Raw genomic sequence first — 13,838 nt, 5'->3', positions numbered from 1 at the left:
CAGGAACAACACGCCTGTACGTCGGCTCTGAATGACGTCACGGGTTGTGAAATAATGATGCGAGTTTTTTTTTTTTGTGTGTGTGTTAAACAAGTTTTACACAATATATATGTAATTAAATCTACATTTTTAGACATTGAAAATAATTTAATAAACCTTCTGTAATAATGAGGTTGATTTATATCCCAATTATTCTATTAATGTTCATGAAAGTAACCCCTAATTATTATAATAAGATAGATATTCATTGGAATTTGTTGAATTTATTAAAATGCTGGATTTTATTAATACAACAAAAAGTAACAAAACTGTTAGTAAGAAGAATAATTTAAACTTTTTCATTTTGCAATGCTGATTTTTGTTTTCAATGCACTTTATATATGAGTCCCACATTTTATTTATTTATTTTCTTCAATTCTTTGTGTTTATTACTATATTTAACTTATTATTTTATATATTATTTTCTAGTACCCCTTGATCGATAGAGGTTTTTTTGTTTGTTTGGGGGGTTTGTGTGTATATTCTTTGTTTATTTCTTGGAGAATTATTTTGGGTCGATGTTCAAAATGTTACAATGAGAAAAACCAATAAGACATTTCATCTCAGAGATATAGATGTTATTTTACACTTTGAAAATGAAGAGAAAGACAAAGATGTTGTTTATCTTGTACAGTTGATTTTGTTGTTAGAGAAGAAATGGACTCAATAATTAAATCTATATGGCTCCACATATATTATATATATATATATATTATATATATATTCTGTCTCTTCAGAAAAAAAAAGCATTTCTAGTTGTAATGTGTGCATTTTCTTTGACATTTACGTCTACTTTTGTTTGTATTTGTAATATAAACCCAGTTTATATGCAGACTGTGTAAATATAACAGTACATTTGAAGGTAATTGAGTTTTATATCACCACTATATTACCTCCTTCCTCTATATGTTGCTCTTTTTAATTTAAAAATGTATTTTCATTTTAATGTATTTATTCCTCCTTTATCTGGAGTCACTGATAAAAAATGATGCACCAATATTTTCCACATACATAAAAATTAACAGGCATATAATAATCCTAAATTAATAAATCATTAAAATGAATCATAATGTAAAAGGAACGCACATCACATTTAGTTTAGTTTGGTTTTATTAAGATCTTCATTGTCACATAATTCAAGTCAAATTCATAAAAATCATCTTCAGCCGTTTTTTGTCCTGAAACCAACAAATTTCACACACACAAAAATCAAAAGGGAACAAAGTTTTAAATTTATTACCCAGACATGTAATAACCTTTAAAATGATGAGTTTTGTAATATGTTCACATATTTGAAGACAGTGATTGCACTTTATAGAAAGGAATAAACAATGATATATAGGATCAGTTATATAATATTATATGCAACAGTGAGAAGAAATGGAAAATATGATAAAGAGGGAAAAACATTTAATATATCTTAATGTACAGGGTGTACATTAAGATCCCTTCCTTCTCTCCTTTCCTCCCTTCCTTCCTTACATCCTTTCCTTCCTTCCACCCTTCCATCTTTCCTTACCTCCTTTCCTTCCTTCTTCCTTCCTTCCTTCCTTCCATCCTTCCATCTTTCCTTCCTTCCTTACCTTCTTTCCTTTCCTCCCTTCCTTCTTCCTTCCCTCCTTCCTTCTTTCCTTCTTTCCTTTCCTCCCTTCCTTACATCCTTTCCTTCCTTCTTCCTTCCACCCTTCTATCCTTCCTTCTTTCCTTCCTTCCTTACCTTCTTTCCTTTCCTCCCTTCCTTCTTCCTTCCCTCCTTCCTTCTTTCCTTCTTTCCTTTCCTCCCTTCCTTCCTTCCTTCCCTCCTTTCCTTTCCTCCCTTCCTTCCATCCTTTCCTTCTTTCTTCCTTCCACCCTTCCATCTTTCCTTACCTCCTTTCCTTCCTTCCATCCTTCCTTCTTTCCTTTCCTCCCTTCCTTCCCTCCTTTCCTTCCTTCCTTCCTTCCCTCCTTTCCTTCCTTCCTTCCTTCTTTCCTTTCCTCCCTTCCTTCCTTTCCTTCCTTCTTCCTTCCACCCTTCTATCCTTCCTTCTTTCCTTCCTTCCTTACCTTCTTTCCTTTCCTCCCTTCCTTCTTCCTTCCACCCTTCCATCTTTCTTTACCTCCTTTCCTTCCTTATTCCTTCCTTCCATCTTTCCTTACCTCCTTTCCTTCCTTCCATCCTTCTTTCCTTTCCTCCTTTCCTTTCCTCCCTTCCTTCCCTCCTTTCCTTCCTTCCTTCCTTCTTTCCATCCTTCCTTCTTTCCTTTCCTTCCTTCCTTCCTTCCATCTTTCCTTTCCTCCTTTCCTTTCCTCCCTTCCTTCCCTCCTTCCTTCCTGCCTTCCTTCTTTCCATCCTTCCTTCTTTCCTTTCCTCCCTTCCTTTCCTTCCTTCTTTCCTTCCATCCTTTCCTTCTTTCTTCCTTCCACCCTTCCATCTTTCCTTACCTCCTTTCCTTCCTTCTTCCTTCCACCCTTCCATCTTTCCTTTCCTCCTTTCCTTTCCTCCCTTCCTTCCTTCCGTCCTTTCCTTCTTTCTTCCTTCCACCCTTGCATCTTTCCTTACCTCCTTTCCTTCCTTCCTTCCTTCCATCCTTCCTTCTTTCCTTTCCTCCTTTCCTTTCCTCCCTTCCTTCCCTCCTTCCTTCCTTCTTTCCTTTCCTCCCTTCCTTCCTTCCTTCCCTCCCTCCTTTCCTTCCTTCCTCCCTTCCTTCCTTCCTTCCATCCTTCCTTCTTTCTCCCTTCCTTCCTTGACTGAAGAACAACAGCAGTATTTAAATGAGGGGTTTGTGTCTTAATGGAGAGTTTGGACGAGCAGAAAGTTGCAAGAGCAAAATGAAATGTGATCAGGTTCGAGTGGAAGAGGTTAACTAATATATTGATTATAAATTGGCGCTTTTCCACTACACAGCTCCAGCACGACTCGACTCGCCTTGGCTTTCCTCGACTCGGCTCGGTTCCAGGAACGACCTTTTCCATTACAAAAAGGTACCTACTCAACGTGGGCGGGGTCGTCATAGCACAGCTCCGGTATACTTGCTGCTGTATGTGGCTTTCTGTCACACACAAAGCAACTAAATTGAGCCGAATGGCTGTAACGCTGTTGTTGGTATTTAAAAATGCCGGCTCATGACTCTTCCAGTGACTCTCTGACCAATCAGCGGCCGGCAGTCTGTTGACGTCACATTTAGTATCAGCTCGGCTCGCTTGAGCAGGTACTAAAAAGGTACCAGGTACTATCCCTAGTGGAAACGCAAAAAAGCCTGTGGTCAAGTCTTGTGGTCAAAAATGGTGCAAAGGGTGCAGAGATACATCTGATCGGTCTTGCAGAACAGTTGCAGAATTTGATTGTGCTTCATACACATCCTGCCTTCCAGGTTCTCCACAGGGTCGATCAGCTGATGTCTTTTCAGACCTAAAGATGTCAGATGAGGCTCCAGGTGAGTCTCACAGTAGGAGGCCAGACACACCAGGCAGGACTTCAGGGCCTTCAGTCTGGTTCCAGTACAGACGTCACAGGGAACTTCACCTGGTTTGGCAGCTTGTTGCTCTGAGCTGCTGCTGCTGGCTTTTCTGTTGAGCTGACTGTCTGAACTGAGCAGCGACCTCAGAGATGAAGGTGTTCACCTGCAGCTCAGGTTTTGTCTCATAAAGTCTTTTACAAATGGGACAAGTCGAGTCGAGTCAAGTCATGCTGGAACTGTGGAGTGGAAAAGCGCCATTTGATATCTGTCTATTTACCTTTACAAGACAGTACATCAATTTCAACACTCTGTTTTGTTTAGTGTCAAAATAAACAGAGATCCTGGTGTCACATCGCAGAACCGCCCCCCCCCCCCTTCCCAGTTACAGTAACACACAATCTTTTTCAGTGATGTGGATTTTAACACCGTCATTCGAACAGGGACTGTAGAACGGATGAAGTGTGTCAGTGAAGGAGCAGCCAGTAAAGGAATAGATAAGACCTGCAGCATCAACATCATAAAAGGAGACCACACCCTGCTCGTAATCCACAAACACCCCCATCTTTTCAGGCTTTTTCTTCAGACTGAGACCGACTGAAGGGGTACCAGCTGCAAAATACCCATAATACCCAATGCTCCACTTGAAACATATAGTCCAGTAGCCATTTCTGGGGCTCAGAGTGGTGTCTCTGTTCATGATGGCTGACTTTCTGACTACGCCTAAAGTCCATGAGGACCACTTCTTAACCTGAACCTGGAAGTAAAACCTCCCTGAAGAGATACCCTGCTTTGATAAGACACATCTGCATTTATTATCCTGCTTTACCTGTTGTTTATCATTAGACTGAGCAGGTTTGGGATGTACAATATCAGGATCAAGTGTCACCTGCACTTCATATCGCTTGACCCTCTTCAGCTCAGCCTCAAACAGCTTCTTCATTGGTTGAGTGATCGTCTCCTCCAGCTGAGCCACAGCTCTCGCCACAGACCCCTCATATGAGGTTGGTTGGACCCTGATCGCTGCCCAGTTTTTGGCGGGTAGGGCAGCTTTCAGGAACGAGAGTCTTTGATGGAGGTGGAGGTGGTCTTCGGAGTGTAAGAGCTGCTCAACCTCAGATCTTGCCTTTGTCAGCTGAAAGATTTCTTCTTCTAGCTCTTTCATGAAGTCTTCAGCCTGCTTCTCTTTAGTTATCTGCTTCTCTTTGATGGTCTTGATGAGTTCAGCCTGGCTTCTCTCAATAGACGCCTTTAATGCAGTAAAGACCTGAACACCTTCTGCTAACTCTCTGACTGCATCTTCCTTACTGAGCCTCACTGAGTGTTTGATCTCCTGAATCTTTAGTTGTCTCTTCTGGATCATCTGCTGAACTTCAGCCTCTGTCTTCCCCAGCTCTGCCTTTTTTCCTTTAGTTTCTTCTTTTAGAGGAACAACATCATGAGTTTTGTGGTCGAAAGTGGTGCAAAGTATGCAGAGATACATCTGATCGGTCTTGCAGAACAGTTGCAGGAGTTGATTGTGCTTCATACACATCCTGCCATTCAGGTTCTCCACAGGGTCGATCAGCTGATGTGTCTTTAGGCCTGAAACTTTCAGATGAGGCTCCAGGTGAGTCTTACAGTAGGAGGCCAGACACACCAGGCAGGACTTGAGGGCCTTCAGTCTGGTTCCAGTGCAGAAATCACAGGGAACTTCTCCTGGTTTGGCAGCTTGTTGCTCTGAGCTGCTGCTGCTGGCTTTCTGTTGAGCTGACTGTCTGAACTGAGCAGCCATCTCAGAGATGAAAGTGTTCACCTGCAGCTCAGGTTTTGTCTTGTAAAGTCTTTTACAAATGGGACACCGACACTGGACAGAAGTGTTCCAGTGTTCAGTGATGCAGTTTTTACAGAAGTTGTGTCCACATGGTGTAGTGACTGGACCAGTGAACACATCCAGACAGATGGAGCACAGGAACTGATCTTCAGTTAGGAGACAGCTGGCAGAAGCCATATCTACAGACTGAGAACAAAAGTCAAAGTGTGAGGCAGCAGAGTAATTAATGTTTAACACAGCTGACAAGACAAATTCACTTCACAGTTCAGTCGTGGTCAAGTTCCAATTAAAGTTAAAGTATGATTAAAACAAACCCAAATTACCCATCTGCTATTTGTTCACAATATACTAATACTCCACACTAAACTCTAAACACATTAAAAACTGTAGACCAAAGCACGATGACAGAGTCTGACTATCCTGATATTATAACCCAAAACCTAATCAACCCCAGCAAGGAAGGTAACAGGTACTAGCCAATGAGAGGCAGTGTAGGACCGGTCTTGCCAAGAAAACCATTAGGATCCACAATAATGCTCCTGGTTACTATAGAAACATGGTGGTACAATACGGGGGCCTCTGTGGAAGTTGGTCCCTATGTAGATATAAAGGTCCCAATTCTAAGGTAACAAAAACCGAATGATTCTTATTTTTAGGTGATACTTATTAAAACAACTTATGAATATTATATTCCATTTCAACAAAGTGCCACTCCAATTCTACAGACTGCACCTTTAATTCTTCTCTTTCTGGCTAGGGCAACACCTCAAAATTAACTTTTTTAAATTACCACACAGACATTTGGTTGCCATTCTTAGCGTGTGGACTGGCAATTACACAATCAATAGACACAGGTGGAGTTAGTTATAGACGAACATACTGTAAGATAATCCTTAAATAAATATATGTAGCCTAAAATGTGGAAAGTCTAAATACCTGACAAATATTAGTATAGTGTATAGGTATGGGGTTTAGGGTAACTTTATTGATCTACCTAGGGAGAAGTTAAAAATTGACATAACAGTATTTCCAAAGTAAAATAGAAATAAAATTTTAAAAAGATATAGACAGATATTTGTTCTGTCTTGTATGTCTATGTATTTCTTCTCTCAGTATATATTGACTTTTGATTGACGGTTTGGATTTCTTTACTGGGATGTTAATGAGTTTGAGGTGGAAAGGTCTGCCCTTTATACAGCAATTCAATTTCTATGTAAAATAATTAAATAATGGATATAGATTACAGAATTAATTTGGTCATAGTTATCATAAAGTACCAGGTCATTTTACCCTATCATACAGAACACCATGAAAACAGGTGTTGGTCATTAAGTTTCCCACAAGCTTGAACAGATTTATCATTATCATTAATTTAATTCTCTGTACCAACAACCACCAAACCAGATGTTTTTTTTTCTCACTTTGTCTCATCAGTCTGATCTTTTCACCCAACTATGTAGTTTAACATATATTTTTAATTGATAGCATAAGTTAAAATGATTAGCTTGTTACCTAATAAAAAGCCTATGGTATCAAATAACTGGATTGTACCAACTACCTTAATGCCTTAAAACTGTTAAATGTCTGTTTTATATAAAGCACATTGAGTTGCCATTGTGTATGAAATGCTCTATATAAATAGAACTGCTTTGCCTTACACTGTGCTCTCTGTGGTTTAAATGAAGAAATATGACATTAACACATTTAAATGGTCACACACACACCTTTCATTATATCATATTATTACCAACTCAATCCTAACACATTCTGAACACAGTGGAACATCCAGTCCATGAAGTCGTGTTTTATACTATTTATTGAAACACTGTAAAAATCAGCTGTAGTCTATGCGTTGTACTCACCAGTGTTCGCCAGAGAGTCTGCTGTGTTACTGAGAGAAACCCGATGAACCTGTTTTACTTCTTTACAGATGAACTGAATCCTGTTAACATTTAAAGGAACGTGATGCTGAAACCTTTATCTCTCGGTGTTGCTCCTCCTCTCCTGCCTGAGGTTTTATTGCATCACTTGGTAAATACCTTGACATAGCTTTGGTGCACGATGAGTTTTTACTCTTTGTATTTTCTTCTTTATCTATAATGGAAATGTACAAAAGCTAAAATAAGCACAAATAGACAACAAAACCAAAGAGGTCAATGCAAGTAGAAGAAAGAACATACATTATATTTAACTAATAGATAACTAATAGATAACAGCACTCATTTTATAGTCCCTTTACAGTCCCACCGTCCATAGTTCAGGTCTGTTTTTCCTGTAGTTGCACTTTTCTGCTGCAATCTTTTCTTTATCTGCAGATTTCCTGCTGACAACACTCCAATAAACATTCTTACTTTCTTTTAAAAAGTGTTTTAATAAGTGCTTTCCTGTTTACTGCCACACATAACCAACATTACCCTTTTTAACCCTCCTGTTGTTCTCCCGGGTCAAATTGATCCTGTCTTTTGACTGTTCCTTCCTTCTCTCCTTCCTCATTCCTTCTTTCCTCTCCTTCCTTCCTAATTTCCTTCCTCCCTCCCTCATTTCCTTCTTTCCCCACTTCCTTACTTCCTTTTTTCTCACTTCCTTCCTCTTTCCTCCCTTTCTTCCTTCCTCCCTTCCTCATTTCCTTCCTCTTTCCTCCCTTCATTTTATCCGTTCCTTCCTTTCTTCCTTCTGTCCGTCCTTCAATGTCTGTCTTTCCTACCTTTCTTCCCTCCTTCCTTTTGCCTGTCTTTCCTTCCTTCCCTCCTTCCTTTTGCCTGTCTTTCCTTCCTTCCCCTCTTATATCCTTCCTTCCTTCCTCCTTCCCTCCATCTTTTTAATGGTCCTGCCCACATGAGATCAAATTGGTCAATGTGGCCCTTGAATGAAAATGAGTTTGACACCTCTGGTCTACACAATAAAAACATTAATACATAATGCAAGTAATTCAATAAACAAAGTGAAACAACACACAAACTGAAAATGTATAATCTTCTAAAAGTACAATGTATTGTATTGTATTGCATTAGATTTACAAGTGTTCTTAATAGTACTTGCTGAGTGTATGCTGTGTGTTGGAAAGCCTGACAGTGACACCTAGTGGACTAATATGGAAGTTGCATTAATTATTGCTTTGTGGTGCTGGGATCAAATATGGTTCCACATTAGAAGAGTAGATTAAAAGAAAAAAGCAGCTGACTAACTGTGGAACCAAACAGTGACAGGATATATTAATTAAAAAAAAAAAAAACAACAAAAAAAAAAAAAAAACACCCAGTACTGAAAAATCAGTTACTGAAAGTTTGGGAATATTAAATCTCTAGTTATATAACGGCCGCATCCAGAGGTGGGTAGAGAGTAGCCAAAAATTGTACTCAAGTAAAAGTACTGTTACTTCAGAATAATATGACTCAAGTAAAAGTAAAAAGTAGTCTACCAAATAATTACTTGAGTAAGGGTAAAAAAAAGTGCTTTGTGAAAAAACTACTCTAGTAACTGTTAAGTAACGTATTTGTTAACACAAGCATTCAATCAGACAGACAAAAATACAAAATAATCATCTTCAGGCAAATGTAACGGGTGGTGTATGGACCCAATTGCAGTACAAAGGACTCAGAAACAGTAGTAAAAGTACAACGGTTTACTCAGACTTCAGCAGACAGGCAAACAGTTCAGAAACCGGCAAACAGGAATCGGTAGAGGAGAGGCTCAACTCTTGGTCAGGGACGGAAGGCTTGGTCGATTTACCAGGAGGCAGACGAGGCAGATGAAGCAGTGACAGGCGAGGTCGGTACCGGGAAGACAGACAGGCAGAAGAACGCTGGAAAGTCTCACATGGCAAAGGAGTGAGTGTGGAGCTGGTGAGTATATGCTGGGCTGATTGCATGTGATGAGAGGCAGGTGTGTGCACAGGTGAGTAGAGTGAACTGACGAGGTGGATGTAGCTGACAGGCTGAGTGGGGCAGAGGCAGGATCAATGGAAAACTACTGAGGGCTGGATGACTGAACTGTGACAGCAAATTAGAGTTCATCCAATCAATAAAATAATAAAATAAATTAAAATAATTACAAATTAGCTTAAATTAAAATAATCCAGGTAAATTCAAGTACTTCAATAAAAAAATTAAATCAATAAAATAATAAAAAATAAATTAAGCACAAGTAACACAAATTGCCAAACCTTTGTACTTTTTCACCAGGCTCTGCAGGCTCATAAACTGTGTGTGTGTGTATGTGTGTGTGTGTGTGTGTGTATGTGTGTGTGTTTGTGTTTGCATAATGTAGCTTCTGTTTGGCACTTTTTGTAAGGTAAACATGCTTTCAGTATGAGGCCAGCTGTTCCTCCTCGTCTGTGTCTGCATTGCCGACCGTTGATTCCGACATTTTTCATCCGTTTCTCTTTTTGTTTGCTACGACTGTAAATTGTAAAGCTAACCGTTCCCGCCGCAGACATTGCGTATGATTGGTGGAACACAGTCACGTGGTAGAGTCTATGGCGGAAGTCTCTCTCTCTCTGTCAAAATAAAACATACGCAGGGGGGGATGAAAATAATGATGCATAGAATACCAAAGAGGAAAAAAGAAAAGTAACGAGCTCAATGCAGCCTAATGTAGCAGAGTAAGAGTACAGTTTCTTTTTCACAAATCTACTCAAGTAAAAGTAAAAAGTACAGTGTTTTTAAACTACTCCTAGAAGTATAATTTTTTCAAAAACTTACTGAAGTAAATGTAATGGAGTAACTCGTTACTACCCACCTCTGGCCTCATCCACTCAAACACAGTTCAAACTTTATATTGTATCACATTACCTTACAGTATACTGACAGTAGATTAGTAATTTGAGGACTTTGGTTTATGGAACATCTGAAATCAGCTTCTGGCATTAATTTATCAGCAAATCATCAGATCTACAGTCCAGATTTACATTTTTACTTTTATTTCAAAAACTTTACCCCAATATGAGAAAAAGCACACATCAGATTTTGTAAATGATGTTCGGTAATTTGTGTCCTGAATCCAAAAAAATGTTGATCTAAACAACCATCCCGATCTGTACTGACCGATGCAGAACCTTCTCATTCTTTACTATATTTTCTGTAATATGTTGACAGTTTTGGTGGTGGCACTTTATAGACAAGTTTAGATAGGATCAGTTATTAGAGATGATTTCCCTCTGTGGGGAACAATGTGACATAATACAGAAAAATATTATATTAAAAAAAAAAAAACAAGACAAACATTTGGAATTTAGTCATTTTTTTAATAAAGCTCAATACAAATCAAAACAACCATGAAGGTTTTAAAGGAAGGACGCTTTTAATGGGAAGAAGTGCAGGAAAGTTAAGGGATCTCTCTCCTTGGATGGACAGACATGCAATAGATTGCAAAATTACAAATATGACAAATATCATAAATCTATAGCAAGAATGTGATCAGGAGAATATTGAGCAACTTTGTGGTACCAACAAACAGAAGAAAAGGAAAGAAGGCATATAGCACACTTTGTAAAATGTTTCTACTCACTGTAATACACACATGCTATCAGGGAGGTGGATCGTAACTCCATCATTCGAACAGGTACTGAAGAATGGATAAACTTCCTCAGTGAAGGAGCAGCCAGTAAAGGAACAGATAAGAGCTGCAATATCAACGTCATAAAAGGAGACCAGACCCTCATCAAAATCTACAAACACCCCCACCCATTGAGGCTTCTGCTTCAGAGAGAGAAGGACTGAAGGGTCAGCAGCACCAAAGTACTCATTGGATGAAATCGAACATATAGTCCAGTAGCCATTTCTGGGGCTCAGAGCGGTTTCTCTGTTCATGTTGCTCAACTTCCTGGCCACTCCTAAAGTCCATGTAGACCACCTGATAACCTGAACCTGGAAGTAAAACCTCCCTGAAGAGATACCCTGCTTTGATAAGACACATCTGCATTCATGACCCTGCTTTACCTGTTGTTTATCATTAGACTGAGCAGGTTTGGGATGTACAATATCAGGATCAAGTGTCACCTGCACTTCATATCGCTTGACCCTCTTCAGCTCAGTCTCGAACAGCTTCTTCATCTGTTTAATGATCGTCTCCTCCAGCTGAGCCACAGCTCTCACCAGAGATCCCTCATATGATGTTGGGTGGATGCTTATGTCTGTCCAATCAGTGGTGGGTGGGGCAGCTTTGAGGTATGGGAACCTTTGAAGGAGGTGGAGGTGGTCCTCAGAGCGTGAGAGCTGCTCCAGTTCAGAACTTCTCTTCATCAACTCAAATATTTCTTGTTCCAGTACTTTGATGAAGTCTTCAGCCTGCTTCTCTTTAGTTATCTGCTTCTCTTTGATTGTCTCAATGAATTCAGCCTGGCTTCTCTCAATAGACTCCTTCAGAGCAGTGAAGACCTTAACACCTTCTACTATCTCTCTGTCTGCATCTTCCTTACTGAGGTCAACTGAGTGCTTGATCTCCCAAATCATTAGTTGTCTCATCTGGATCATCTGCTGAACTTCAGCCTCTGTCTTCCCCAGCTCTGCCTTCTTTCCTTCATATTCTTCTTTCAGAGGAACAACATCATGTGTCTTGTGATCGAAAATGGTGCAAAGCATGCAGAGATACATCTGATCGGTTTTGCAGAACACTTGCAGGAGTTGATTGTGCTTCATACACATCCTGCCATCCAGCTTCTCCACAGGGTCGATCAGCTGATGTGTCTTCAGGCCTGAAACTTTCAGATGAGGCTCCAGGTGAGTCTCACAGTAGGAGGCCAGACACACCAGACAGGACTTGAGGGCCTTCAGTCTGGTTCCAGTACAGAAATCACAGGGAACTTCACCTGGTTTGGCAGCTTGTTGCTCTGAGCTGCTGCTGCTGGCTTTCTGTTGAGCTGACTGTCTGAACTGGGCAGCCATCTCAGAGATGAAAGTGTTCACCTGCAGCTCAGGTTTTGTGAAGAACACCTTTTTACAGTTCGGACACCGACACTGAACATTGATATTCCAGTATTCAGTGATGCAGTTTTTACAGAAGTTGTGTCCACATGGTGTAGTGACTGGATCAGTGAACACATCCAGACAGATGGAGCACAGGAACTGATCTTCAGTCAGCAGACAGCTGGCAGAAGCCATATCTACAGACTGAGAACAAAAGTCAAAAGTCTGAAAAACTGTGAAAAAGCTCAACTATTGTTACAGTATTGTTGATAATTTGTTTAGTTTATATTTTGAATCTGATAGGTCCATTTAACCAGTTACAGTATGATATCAATAGAGTAAGACTTCTTGTCTGAGCAGAGCTGAAGGTTGTCTTTAAAACACAGTAAATATGATCAGCTGTACTCACCAGTGTTTGACAGAGACTCTGCTGTGATGTTGACACACACGTTGACTGACAAAGACAGCTGTCTCAACTGGAGCTCAGCTGTTGCTCCGCTGGTGACATCAAACCACCTTTTACAGTGTCGCTCCACCTCTTCATGCAGATCTGTCACTGAGGGTTTTTTCCTTCCTCAGGTTCAGAAATGATTATTGTGACGTGGTAAATATAATCTGGAGCAAAGACTCTATAGAGGCCTACAGGATATACAACTGCAAAATATTATTGAATGCCAGAGCTTAGATTTTAGGATTTCCTGAGGTTTTGTTGTGTGAAATCTGCTCCCCTATCTCAGTGAAATACCCGCAGGAAACCAGGATGTTCATCATGTGTGTGAATCACACCTCCTCCAACTTTATTAACATTACCACCTAAGTATTGTAACTATTCAACATATTCTCATCCTGTATTCATATGATAAGAACGGCCTACACACACACACACACACACACACACACACACACACACACACACACACACACACACACACGTGACTTCCACTAAAGAAGGAACTAACAGACAGGAAGTGAAAATCAGTCAGAAGCCATTTTACAGTCATCAGAGCAGAAGGAGGAAAACAGTGTGAGGCAGGTGAGTGTTAATATCAGGACTGTAAATAATGATTTCTGTCATTATTGATCAATCTGATGATTAGTTTCAGGTGAATCATTTAGTTGATTAAAGTGTGTCAGAAAAATATGAGATCAGAGAGTTTGAGGTGTTCAGAAGAAGTTTCCTGTTGTTCTTTTCCTGGTTTCTGCATCCTCACAGTGATGTAACGTGTTATGAGGCTGATTGTAAAATGTTGGTTACAATTTTATAGCTGATATATTTTGAAACTTGAGCTCATTTTACTCATATTTATCTCATATTTCTTTCATGTGAGACATAAATGAATGTAAAATAACATGTTATACACTCCTGAACAAAATCTTAAGACCGGGGGGAAAATTAAAAGTATGAGTATTTCGTGGTGGTGGATCGTAACCAGGTTGTAAGTAGAGATTCAAAATGCAAAAAGAAGAAACAGGAGCAAGAGACAAAAAAATAAAGTGTGCAATTTATTGAAAACTGCATTTAAACTCAAACAGACTATCAGCTGATCAAAAGTTTAAGACCATCGCCTTAAAAAGTCCAAATCTGCACTAAAATCTGGTTTTCATGTCATTTTCTGTCAGAGACTTTCACACTGTCATGACCTCCTG

The 13,838-nt window shown here is 39.7% G+C and overlaps 2 protein-coding genes across 2 annotated transcripts; both read right to left on the bottom strand.

The window, feature by feature from the left end:
- Nucleotides 1-3,861: 3,861 nt before the first annotated feature.
- On the bottom strand, nt 3,862-5,472 carry LOC128358983 (E3 ubiquitin-protein ligase TRIM11-like). The gene has a single exon (XM_053319389.1). The coding sequence runs from the start codon at nt 5,464-5,466 to the stop codon at nt 3,862-3,864; it is 1,605 nt and encodes a 534-aa protein (XP_053175364.1). The 5' UTR covers nt 5,467-5,472.
- A 5,309-nt stretch (nt 5,473-10,781) lies between these two features.
- Nucleotides 10,782-12,386, bottom strand: LOC128359158 (E3 ubiquitin-protein ligase TRIM11-like). The gene has a single exon (XM_053319596.1). It carries the CDS (start codon nt 12,384-12,386, stop codon nt 10,791-10,793), a length of 1,596 nt encoding a protein of 531 aa, XP_053175571.1. The 3' UTR covers nt 10,782-10,790.
- Nucleotides 12,387-13,838: the final 1,452 nt, after the last annotated feature.

Source organism: Scomber japonicus, chromosome 5 (genome assembly GCF_027409825.1).
Source record: "Scomber japonicus isolate fScoJap1 chromosome 5, fScoJap1.pri, whole genome shotgun sequence".
NCBI classification, from domain to species: Eukaryota; Metazoa; Chordata; class Actinopteri; order Scombriformes; family Scombridae; genus Scomber; species Scomber japonicus.
Note: the sequence above shows the minus strand (reverse complement) of the source record. Positions and strands in the feature narration are given on the sequence as shown.